This window comes from Plectropomus leopardus, chromosome 19 (genome assembly GCF_008729295.1).
Source record: "Plectropomus leopardus isolate mb chromosome 19, YSFRI_Pleo_2.0, whole genome shotgun sequence".
Classification (NCBI taxonomy): Eukaryota; Metazoa; Chordata; class Actinopteri; order Perciformes; family Serranidae; genus Plectropomus; species Plectropomus leopardus.
In genome coordinates, this window is record NC_056481.1 from 12,596,271 (window position 1) to 12,608,848 (window position 12,578).

At 38.2% G+C, this 12,578-nt stretch overlaps 1 protein-coding gene across 1 annotated transcript; it reads left to right on the forward strand.

Annotated features, from left to right (window-relative positions):
* Nucleotides 1-1,934: 1,934 nt before the first annotated feature.
* On the forward strand, nucleotides 1,935-12,240 carry LOC121958590 (dnaJ homolog subfamily C member 7-like). The gene is made up of 14 exons (XM_042507624.1): nucleotides 1,935-2,013; nucleotides 6,526-6,614; nucleotides 7,105-7,229; nucleotides 7,358-7,471; nucleotides 7,629-7,703; nucleotides 8,090-8,208; nucleotides 8,333-8,486; nucleotides 9,000-9,164; nucleotides 9,312-9,403; nucleotides 9,497-9,570; nucleotides 9,675-9,821; nucleotides 9,921-10,076; nucleotides 10,522-10,602; nucleotides 10,716-12,240. Exons 1-14 carry the CDS (start codon nucleotides 1,943-1,945, stop codon nucleotides 10,751-10,753), a joined length of 1,500 nt encoding a protein of 499 aa, XP_042363558.1. The 5' UTR covers nucleotides 1,935-1,942; the 3' UTR covers nucleotides 10,754-12,240.
* The last annotated feature ends 338 nt before the right edge of the window (nucleotides 12,241-12,578 follow it).

Here is a 12,578-nt window from a genome sequence, read left to right on the forward strand (position 1 = left end):
GTCCCCATAGAAACAATTTAATCAGAATTTGTTCAATGAACATCACTGTAAAAAATGAACTATTGTGACCTCAAGGATAATCACTGCCTAATGAAACTTTACAGCAACAACTTTCATAGTTATATTGACAATGAAATTTAAAAAAAAAAAAAAAAAAAGAATTATTTTTATTTAGCAGTTTCCAAAATAGACGCGTTTGCCATCTAACCACTTAACCACTGCAAAATGCAATTCTTACAGAAATCGCCAAATGTCAAAAAGTTTTTTATGCCAAATCACAGCATGTGCTTTTTCTGTAGTGTTCCTCGAGATCTCGGTGTCTTAATGCAATATTTTTGAGAGATTTTTGACCATTTGTGTCAATTCACGAGTGGTCAAAAATGCCACAATTTACCACCAAATCTGTGGAACAAATGATGTCAACCCAAAAATTGCTGAAACCACTTATGAGACTTAATTTAGCATTGAAATGGCCCACATATACTTCCATCATCATGCTCAAAGCCCCTAAGCACCCAAAGCACATTTACTTGTGTCATATACTGTTGGCCTGCTGTCTCTGGGCAGGTCTCAGAGGGTTGTAAAGGTCTTTGATCAAGGCGCACACTGAGTAATCCTTGTATCATCAGAAGGAGACTGTTTTTATTTCAGATCACTCAGAGGCCAGTGAATATCATCAGCAAAGGAAAAAAGGAAAATTGCATTTATTTTGGAACAAAATGAATCATAAACTAAAGTGCACCATATAAATTGTACTTACATGTGTGGTGAGTCACTGAAATCCTGAAGATTTGAGAAACACTTATGTACTGATAACCACCAACATAAATATATGCAAAGTGACTCTTAACATTAATCCTTAGCTGACAGAGAGCTGTATGGTGTTTGAATAGGACAAAATATCACAAAGTCATTGCTGATATATCCACCACACATAGTATACCCTGTAGATTATGATACTTTAGTGCCCTCTAGTGGTATTTAGCAAACAAAGTAATCTCGAACAAGGGTGTGTGACAGGCAGATAGGAAGATGACAGAGCTATTTCCTGCACATATATACGTTTATATCAATCAGACAAACATCTGATCGTGAATGAAACTAGTAACCATGCTTTTCATAATAACAGTGAAATAAAAACAAATGCAAAAAAATTAATTAGGAAATATTTTGATACTGAATTTATAATTTAAATTAGGTTTCATCAAAAATGCCAAGAACCTAATATTTACAGGTGCTCAAATATGAGGATCTGCAGTTTTCCTGGTCTTACATTATACTAAATTTAATATTTTATGGTTCAGAAATGCTGGTTGGAAAACGCATCAGATGAAGTCACATTAAGCTACTGTTTTTTCTCTCTGTTTTTTTTTTTTTAAATGTTTTGTACACTAAACGATTAATGTAGAAAAAATTATAGCTTAATGGGTAAGGAACATGTGGTAAGTAGCACACTATGTAGCCAACTTTAACATAAGGCTACGGTTTTGTAAAATTTAGTTTGAAGGCAAAGTTTGAAATATTAATGCATTAATCTTACCCTCAGATTTATGTGTGTGTGTGTGTGTGTGTGTGTGTGCAATTAAATTTCTTAAATTTAGAAAATATTCATATGACACAAGTCCTGCTTTGATAAAATTGTTTACATGTTATATATTTGATGCTGCCAATTTGCCTAGGTTTAAAATGGTAAATTAAATTAAATTAGATTAAATTGGATTAAATTTAATTGAATTTCTTATATAGAGAAAAAGAAATATTCATATGATGCAAGTGCTGCTTTGGGAAAATTATGTTTACATCTTATTATGTTATTTTTGATGCTACATTTCCTTTTTCTGTCAGTGGCCTAGTTTCTTGTGACCTAAAAAAAAACTAGAAAAAAAGAAACCAATCAGTTCCCGGAAATTACGTCACTTCGTGGTCGTCCTTTCCAGAAAAAATGGCAGCTGTTGACATCGACGTGCCGGTGGACACAGACCCTCAAATCTACAGTCCAGAGGACATGGAGCGGTAAATACTTACATATATTGTCTCTTTTGTTTGTATATATTTCGTTTATAATGTGAAAATAACTCGGGATTCACTGAGTGAACTCAAACGACGATAGCTGACAAGGCTCGGAAACAACAACGCGGAGACAAGCTAACGAGGCTAGCTGTGTGGGGAAAACCGCACATTTAGCTTAATTTTACATTTTATTGGTTTCGCAAATGACAAAAAAATGGCGTTATCATACTTTCATCGGTTCTTATTACACCGAGAAAGGTCGATTCGTCAAATTCACATCGCAACTTCTTCGTTAAAGAAACTAACATAGCTAAGCTAATTAGCATGCTTTCACACATGCTCGACTCCAGCTACTCCAAAACTATTTTATTTGTGACTCGCTGGTTATTAAATGTGTTTTTACGGACACATTTTTCAGTCTGCTAGTGGACAGTAACGTTTGCAGTCTGCCTGTCCTCATTCGAGAAAGTTCCATAGAGACAGACAGATAATATTAGCTCGACCTGGTGCTCAAACCATCAGATAAGGTTACAGAAAACCTCCCGAGACATTTAAAACAGTCTAATTTATTAAACTTTTGTGTTTTGACTCAACATTGAAGATTTCAATAGGCAATTTAACGACGAAAGCATCTGGCAGACAGTCTTCCTGACGGGGCTTTTTGCATATTATTGGTGTCCTGTCACATATGTGAGCTGTGTATTTTGTTAGTGCTAAGTTTTGTTCACTCCAAACTTTCAGTAACACATGTCGTTCCAATAAAAAGAGGTTATTGTTTTAAGGAAAATGTACACACGTTATGGCCATTTGTTTATCAGTTTGTCAACGAAAACTTGATTTTTCATCCCATAAGCGACGATGTCTAACAGAAAAAGACATCAAAACATCTGTTTACAAACTCTCACGCAATACACGCATTTTCGTAAAAAAAAAAAGGCAAACAAAAAACAATCCCAAAACTGGAGTTATTCTCCGAAGACCGCTTAGATAAGTTTCACTTTCAGTTCACAGTGAGGCTGAAAATGCATGAATGGGAAATACAGAGCATTTATGACTGAGAGTTTACCACAGGAGTTGTTGGAGTAAATGGGTATTTTGATAAAATTTTATAGTTTAATATGTTCCCCAGTTAATTAATAATAATAATATATTAATATAATAATATAATATTTTTTTTTTCTTAATAAATAAATTAAAAAAAAAAACATTTTTGTTTTTCTGTATGCCTTGGAGGCATGCCAGGAAACAAAGTTTTCTCTGCAAATTTAAGGTAACCCAGCATGACCAACTGAAATACAGCTGGTCATTTTGGGGGTTAAGTATTCCTTTAAGTATCTACAAAACAATTCAATACTAGCCCTTGGAAAAAAACAGGAATGGCTGCACTCTCACATTAAAGTGTTAGAGATTGAAATAATCCAAAGCACCAGAAGGGGTGATGTAATGTTGGTGTTCCACTTAGCAACAAAGTGTTGATTTAAGGTTGGTTTGATAACAAGAAGTCAGCTTTTAAATCACCTTCATGACCAGCAACATATTAGTATTGAAAAAAACATTTAACCCTTTTACCCCTAAAAAAAAAAAAAAAAAAAAGGTAAAAATGATAAGAGTTTGGTTAAATTAAAACATTTTTTGGCATATGTCTGAAATATTTAAGGAATCCTGAACTTGAGGAATATGTTTCTGTGTGTAGTTTCCCTAATCACTATTACTTGAACCTTCAATATTTAGCTTCAGTATTTTTCATACCAGCCAATATGCTCTTCAGAATTTTAAATTTATGTACAAAACAAAATGCTACTGCTTATGAAACATGACTACTTAGTACCATAAAATGAAAGATGAGCATAGATCATAAGAAACACATTCCTCTAGTTTTTTAATTAATTAAATTTTTTTGTTAGTCAAATTATTTCAAACAACATTTCGCATACAGTATTACAATTTAAATGCTCTGCTAATTTTCTTAATGCATGTTGTTCCTATGGTCTAAGACAGTACAAAAACACGGTTAAGCATGATCAAATCTCTTCCAAATACGAAAGCTAGAGCGTTAAAACTCAAATTTGCAATGTCTTCAAGTATAAAGTCTGGAGCTGCTTGGTTGACAATGAATTGGGAAGATGTTTTATATGACACAGAGAATGTTCTGAGTATATGGGTACATTTTCAATAGATTAAAGTTGATTTGGGTATTAAAAAAACAAACAAAAACAAACATCCTGTGTGTCCATAAAATAAGGCTCCACAGTAATGACTTACTTCTCTGGTTTGTGGCTTTGAGAGAGAGTCACTCATGTTCATAAATGTTGATTGAACTTTCCAAGGCCACTGAAATAACTTATATACATTTCTTATTCATGTGCTGTTCTCTGTTTAAGAGTATATGTGCTTATTATCTACCATGACAACGGCATGTTTCATACATAACAAACTGCAGTCATGCTTTCTCATTTTTCTTAGCCTTTTTAGACTAACCAATGAGTGTGTTATTCTAAAATAGAGTGTATCTTAATCAATGATTTTGCTTGTATTTTCTTTTACAAAGCATTACTTATTTGAGCAATTATTTGTCCTAACTGCTGGAACACAGCACAAAACTGCTGCCACACTCCTTCCTAAGGGTAAAATTTGATTCTTTATCCAATCTTAATCAAAGGTGTTTGTTGGCTAAAAGACTCACCATGATGTCACTAACTGCGGTGCTGAGGTCAGAGGTTTACTCATTGTTAGGCGTCAGATAAGTTTGTTTCTCTGGAAGGAGGGAACAGGCATTTCTTGTCGTGGCAGTAATTACTGCATTGAACTGTCTCTACAGCAAATGCCTGTTCTCTGTGTCACACTGATGAAAATTATCTTCTGGTGGAAATGTTGCCTTGGAAAGAGAAAAAGCAATAATTACACTATTTACTTGGATGCAGAACAGTGCGCAGACATCCTTTATGCCCTGCAGTATATCATTTTTTGTCCAGCACCTGAATATTTTTCCGTGCATGCACATGAACTCAGTCCCTCTACTAGCTGGGGTGTGGCCTGAACGACGCTTCAACCCCACAGTGACCAACAGAGCAGTAGCCTCTTCCTTATGTGAATCCTCATTTACCCTCGAACTCTTGGCACTTTGAAAGGCCTGCAGCAGGTGAATTTCACTGCTATGTTTAGTCCAGAAGTTGTGTATCAGGACTGTGCGTGCCCTTCTCTGCTGTCCCAGTTCCAGGTGTAACACACCACAGTCCGGTCCCTTCAGGCTCTGCCTCATGTGCAAGAAATTCTCTGATAGATACAAGCTGGTCTGGGTGGCTACTTGTTATAAACATTATGTAACCACTCTGTTTGTGTGATGTTAGAAAAAGTTGAATTATGGCGTTACTCTTACTAAAACTGGACTTTTCAAACGCATATAAAGATGTTAGTGTGACTGAAATCGAACTTAATACATTTCTCAAAGTCACACCTAGATAAAGCAGTTGGAAACTGAGCTGCGCTCTGATATACACACATCAACCGGACTTGAACCGACCAAGGCGCTCTACGTGTGCTTCATAGTCCCCGTGTCGGGCTTTGACCCGCAAGTCGAACTGCATACATTTGTAGAAGACAGCCTGGAAAAACAAAAAAAAAAGAAGAATAGAAGAAACCAAAACAAGATGAAGGTAAAAAGTAAAGTATAGAGTACATACGAAATGTATAGTGCCAAAAAGTTATGTTTTCACCATTTGACATGCAGCCTGTTAGCTGCTTGCTAACTTGTTTGGTATGTGACGTAATAGGTCAACCAGGAACTAGCTGAAAGGGGGCACATTGGAAACTACCTCGGAGGAGTCCTACATATTTCCGTCAATAAATCGATTCTCCCTCTGTACTTGAATACTGGGACAAGGACAGTAGTCCAATTAAATTGCCTAATTAAGCTATAAGCATAGCTCGACCTAACCGTGCATGTAAACGTACTGAGTGCCGCTGTGTTTGTATTTGAGAACATCCTGAACACCGCAAAAAAGATGAGAACACGCAGACGGCAGAGTCTCTGCAGATAATTACAATGTAACACACTGTAATTTAATTGTTATCTACAACATCTATTGCACTTCTGTCCTTCCTGGATGGGGGATCCCTCCTCAGTCGCTCTTCCTGAGGTTTCTACCATTTTTTCCTTCATTACAGGTTTTTTTTTGGGAGCTTTTGCTTAGCCGATGTGCGGGTCTAAGGACAAAGGGATGTCGTATGCTGTAAAGCCCTCTGAGGCAAACTGTGATTTGTGATAATGGGCTTTATAAATAAAATTGACTTGACTTGACTTGTAGTGGGTCATAAGTGATAATTTGAAAGGATTACTTTTGAATCTATACAGGAACATCCTGGGTAGTATACCTTTTGCAGTCATTTTCTGTACATCTTCATTTTTGGGGGGCTTTGATTAAACAGTTTGCTTTATATTGTATTGTCTAATTATGGTTATCATCTTAAAGCACCTGTACAAGCTTGACTTTGGTTTCTGTTTTTTCCTCTCTGCAGTCAGGCTGAAGGCTTCAAAGAACAAGGAAATGCTTACTACAGCAAGAAGGATTACTCTGAGGCTTTCAACTACTATACTAAGGCCATAGGTTAGATTACCATTGACTTCATTCTACCTGTTGACACACCTTTGTTCATATTCTCCAGTTGACAAATTGTGACTATTCTCTGTCGCAGCAAATCAGCAAAACAAAAATAACAGTGAAATGTCTTTTGGCAATAGAGTCAACCCTGTGTAAAACTGTGCCTTATGCTACACTGCAGTGTATAAAAATACTATGCAAGTTAAAATATAAAAATATAAATATGTGTGCAAAGTTTCAACAATAAACAACAAAGATAAACATACGCAAAAATAGCAATAAAATCACATACAATATGTGTAACATGTTAAATACAGCCTACACTCAAGAGTTGCATATTGCACATTTGAATAATTGCACATAGGATTGCTGCAGTTGACCTCAGCGGGACCCCGGACCCCTGGTTGAGAACCCCTGCTCTAGTCAGATCTGTAATCTGTACCCTCATCTCAGTTTTCCTGTGTAACACAGATTTTTTCCCCCTGTGTATCTCAAGATGCAAGTCCCAAAACTGCCAGTTATTATGGCAACAGGGCGGCCACCCTCATGATGCTCTGTCGCTTTCGTGAGGCCCTGGAAGATTCCCAGCAGGCTGTGCGGCTGGATGACTGTTTCATGAAGGTCAGTTTGCACATCATCACTGTAAGTTTTTGACACCATGTATTCTTAAAAAAAACATCAGCTGCATTTCAGAAAAACAAGTTTTTTACAAAATCCTAAGAAGGAGGATTGATACTTCTGTCCTTTAGGGTCATTTACGTGAGGGCAAGTGCCACCTGTCGTTGGGAAATGCCATGGCTGCCAGTCGCTGCTTTCAGAAGGTTTTGGAGCTGGAGCCCAGCAACAGAGAAGCTCAGCAGGAGGTAGGAATCACCTCAACTTTTCACATTTTCTTCACTGTGCAGGAATCCATCAAATTATGTACAAAGCCGTCTTGGAGACAAAGATGAACCATGCAGCTCAAATGTATCTGTTGACATTGTAACTAAGTGTTGACAGATAATCGTTGTTATTTTTTAGAATAAGACTGCAGCGATGCTACTGGAATACGAACGAATGGCAGATTTTGGCTTTGAAAAGCGGGACTTCAGAAAGGTACATTATTCTCTTTCTTTCACCAAATTCACAAAACAGTACAACCCAATATCAGTAGTCATGTTTTTTTAATTTTATTTCTATGGCTAATGGTCATAGTGATAACTGAAAGTTCTAAGCAACATCTATTGTGATTTATGAACATTATTTATTTTGTAAAAGGCACAAGATTTCAGCATAACTAGGTTTAGTAGTTGACAACTTACATACTTTTGTTTACTCTTTCAGCAGCTTCTTTGACTGGGAATTTAACTCTTTTTTTTTTTTTTTACATTGAATGATAAAAAATATTGGCTTTTAAAAAGATCCAAATGTCCTTTCCTTTATGAGTGAATGAAATGATAGAGTGTAACAGCTGAGGTCAATTGGCTCTTGTCCTGATCCAGGTGGTGTACTGCATGGACCGAGCCTTAGCTGTGGCTTCTGCCTGCCACCGCTTTAAAATCCTCAAGGCCGAGTGTCTGGCTCTGCTGGGACGCTATCCTGAAGCCCAGTCTGTAGCAAGGTATGTTCATGGTGTATGATTGTCTAGATTTGAGTACAGGGCCTGCTTTAGTAACTTTTCATTAAGAAGAATGGATTTACCGATTCTTCATGGCGGATCTTTTGACAAACTTTTTTCCGTACAGTGATATCCTGCGAATGGATTCCACAAATGCAGATGCACTCTACGTCCGAGGCCTGTGTCTCTACTACGAGGACTGCATCGATAAAGCTGTACAGTTCTTTGTCCAGGCTCTGCGCATGGCACCTGACCACGAAAAGGCCCGGCTCGCTTGCAGGGTAAGATGGTCGTTTTGTCTGCTTTCTCCTTATTAGTGCAAAAATTTTATTGTATGCCACCAAGTGTTTTGTTTGTGTAAGAAAGAGCAAAATAACCCAAATTGCGTGACTAATCCTGCCGGGGGTGATAAGGTTAGAAATGAATGTTTGGTAACGTTGCAACATGTTTACCTGTTATAAATGAGTGTAATATGGGACCTTTAAAATACAAAAAAAAGTCAGCTTTTGAAATGTTTCATAGGAAGAAAAGGCGTTTGACATGTTTGTCAGCCCCCAAGTATGCACACGGTACGGTTTGGTAAGAAAAAACACTATGTAAACATAACTTTTGTTTACAAGAAAACTCCACAGACAGCTTTTAAGAAGGCTTTAACTAAAAAAAATGCCTCTCCAGGTAACGTGGTTAATCCATAGGTGGGGACATGCTGAAATACAGAGAACACATTTTACATGGCGTAAATTTCACTGGAAGTTTGAGTAGACTGAACATGATGACTTCTCTTCCAAAATCAGAATGCCAAAGCCTTGAAAGCCAAGAAGGAGGAGGGCAACCTGGCATTTAAGAGCTGCAACTATGAAGCCGCCTACCAGCTGTATACTGAGGCCCTGACGATAGACCCCAACAACATCAAGACCAACGCTAAACTCTACTGCAACAGAGCCACGGCAGGAGCAAAGGTGAGAGGCGATACATCGACATGTTACCAGCTGCAGGCATTTGATCAACAATGATCTCTGATTATTTGCTTTGAAAAATCAGCTTGTCACAGTGCTCAGACTCTTCTAGCGTTTTAATCAGTTCACTGTCATTAACTTCTTCAACAGCTGCAGAAACTTGAACAAGCCATTGGAGACTGCACCAGCGCAATCAAACTAGATGACACTTACATCAAGGCCTACTTAAGAAGAGCTCAGTGGTATGCTACGCAGTCAATATGAGAACATTCGTCCTAATTTGTGTGTTTTGGTGTGAATAGTTCAGTTTTGAGTGACTTTTTGTGACCGTGCAGTTACATGACCACAGAGCAGTATGAGGAGGCTGTACGGGACTATGAAAAAGTTTATCAGACAGAAAAAACATCAGGTGAGATGCTGTCTTTTTCTCTCTTTTTTTTTTGCATCTTTACTTGTTTTAATTGATTTACCAGCTGGCCACGTTTTCACACACTCATGTTTTTTTCACTTTAGATCACAAGCATCTGCTGAAGACGGCGCAGCTGGAGCTGAAGAAGAGCAAGAGGAAAGATTACTACAAGGTGCTGGGGGTCGGCAAGAACGCCACCGAGGACGAGATCAAAAAAGCCTATCGCAAACGGGCCCTTATGCACCACCCAGGTAGAACACTCACTCTTCATACAGACATACAGAAACTTTGTTAACATTTGGGCGTTATTTATTTAAGGTCTCTGTTGTAATTGTGTCATCGTTTTGCAGACCGCCACAGCGCAGCGACTCCAGAGGTGCAGAAGGAGGAGGAAAAGAAATTCAAAGAGGTGGGTGAGGCCTTCACTGTGCTCTCTGACCCAAAGAAGAAGATCCGCTATGACAATGGACACGACCTGGAAGATGACTGCTCCTTCGACGGCGGAGGTAAATGCTTTAAGTCGTCTCTTTGGCCAGATTTACATACAGCTTGAAGGTCATTAGTGGGATGAAAGAGAACATATCAGCTTTTAGCATACCACAGAGACCATCCGTCACTTCCAACAACAATGGAGGAAAAATTAATACTGCACCCACACAGACCAGAGGGTTCGTCCTCTCGCCCTACATGCTGAAGCCTTCCCCCCATCCAGAGCAAGTATTTTAACTTGTGTCGGCATTTTTATTTCTGCTGTGTCGTAGAAACAAGATGCAACCAAAGTGTCTCAGCTGAAGAAACGCTGCACTCTTTATTGCACTTCATTGCCGTTCATTGCCCCTCTTTGTTCTACATAATTTGTTTTACAGCTGTCATCTTCATCATTTACAAAGCATCATCATCAAAGCTCATCATCACAAGCTAATCCTGCTTTTCTGTCTGCTTTCTGTCTAGATTTTGATGCAAACAACATCTTCAGGGCTTTCTTTGGCGGCCACGGAGGAGGAGGAGGATTTAGTTTTGATTCGAGTCCAGGTATGTTTTATTTTCCCCACTTTAGATATCATTAAGTTTGTTATAGCATGGAAGAAACTATCAGAAAAAAAAGTGCATCCTAAAAACTCACTTTTTTTCTTTTTTTTTCCAAGACTCTGGACCTGGAAATTTCTTTTTCCAGTTTGGCTAAAGTGAAGGAGCATGAATGCAGCCCTGCAGTGGACAAATTTAAGTTGGACCCACAGTCAGCTCCTGATGCTCATACTTCTGAGTATCTGGCAAAATCTCCCCACTATTCTTGAGTTTCCTGATTATTGCATTCACTCCTAAATTGACTTCTCATATTGATGCTAAAAACAGTAGTAAAGAGAATCCAGAGACCTTAAGTTGTGAATTAACGTTGTAAATATGGAAGTGCTTAAAAGGTCTTTTTTTAAAGAGGGTTGGATCAACTGATCAGAGCATGCCCCTTTTGCCAAAATCAAAACGATTAAGCTAAAATCTTGTAAAACTGCCTCAACCCTCATAACGGTGACCAGTGGAAGAGTAAGCATCATGGTTGATTAGTTTTAGAAGACGCAACATGGCATAGGTTTTAAGGTTTCCCTGGGACAGCATGTCTCCGTAGAGCAAGAGCCAATTTACTGTGGAAGTTCAATGTTAAACTGACCTCAGGACAGTCTGTTTAGGACAACGCTGGCCTCTTGCAGGCGTGTGTCCGGGTTTTATTGGCTCACTTGCCAAATGCAGAATCGTCGTGCAGGGTTTTTCTTTCTTCTCCATGCTGCATTGTATATTTGACTCGAATGTAAAGCGTTTTGTGTCCATAAATATTTTTCTTCTGTGAACTTCTCTTCTAGCAGCAAACCTCCACAGCACATTCCTACATCTCTGGTTGTTGGTGACTCCATTGTAAGATATATTAAATCAAAAACTACAGTAACTCATTGCATACCAGGTGCTAAAGTTGCTGAGGTCATCCTAGAGCTCTCGTCACTATTCGGCAAAAACCCATAAATCCATAATGTTAATATTCATGTTTCTTATAAATGACACCGCCAAGCAGCAGTCTGAAATTTTTAAGAAAGACTTTAACCATCTGTGGAAAGTCTGTCTTCATCTCAGGCCCTCTCCTCTCGCTGGGCCGAGGCATCAGACGTTTCATTCAGCGACTGGCTCTGCATACGCGGTTGCAGTGAGTCTGTCTGTCACACAGTTTGTCTTTTATCGGCAGTTTTGATCTCTTTTGGGAAAGAGACAGTAATTACCCCAGCTTCCATGGCACTGAAGCACTTTTGGCTAATAATTTTCATGCAGTTACAACATGACCACGTCACTGACTGACTGACTGACACCAACTCCACAACACCGTCATCCGACACACTGGTCACTGATTGCTCTTCTTCGTCCCCTTTACCTCCTCTATGTACCACTAGCTCCCCCTACAGCTCAAATAATTCATGTGACATTTCAGAGAGCCACTCAACCATCCCATTTATAATAAATAATAGACCACGCAAAGACTTTTATATCCGAGTTAATTTGTCCAATCTACACCCACTGCCATACGAACTTCAGGCTGTTTTCGGCCACTCTGGTACCTTGTGAAAGCTGGCTGTTTTTAATGTGCGTTCTTTGACAAACAAGTAATTTTTAATAAATGACTTTATCACCTTATACCAACTAGATGTTATGCTTTTAACAGAGATATGGTTACATGATATCTGCAATGCAACAGTTCTCATTGAAGCAGCACCTCTGAATTTTGAAATCGTATCATTCAGCAAAGAGAGTAACATCAGTTGCACAAAAAGTTACAAATACATATTAACAACTTCAGTGTGACACAAGATAGTAGGTATGACAAAATAAAACAATTGAGATTTACAAAATTTGACAGACAAAAAGAAAAAGAAATAATACTATATGTATTAAGGGGTCAGTATTCTAAAACTGCAGTATCAGTGGTTTCCATTTTTTTATGTAGGTTAAAAAAGGTTGCCATACTGCATAAA

What these genes read in the sequence shown, in the direction of transcription:
- LOC121958590 (XM_042507624.1), top strand. Translation starts at nt 1,943, where the DNA reads ATGGCAGCTGTTGACATCGACGTGCCGGTGGACACAGACCCTCAAATC. An exon ending in GAAGCCCAGTCTGTAGCAAG is followed by an intron (nt 8,209 to 8,332) that starts GTATGTTCATGG and finishes TTTTCCGTACAG; the next exon opens with TGATATCCTGCGAATGGATT. An exon ending in CTGCTCCTTCGACGGCGGAG is followed by an intron (nt 10,077 to 10,521) that starts GTAAATGCTTTA and finishes CTTTCTGTCTAG; the next exon opens with ATTTTGATGCAAACAACATC.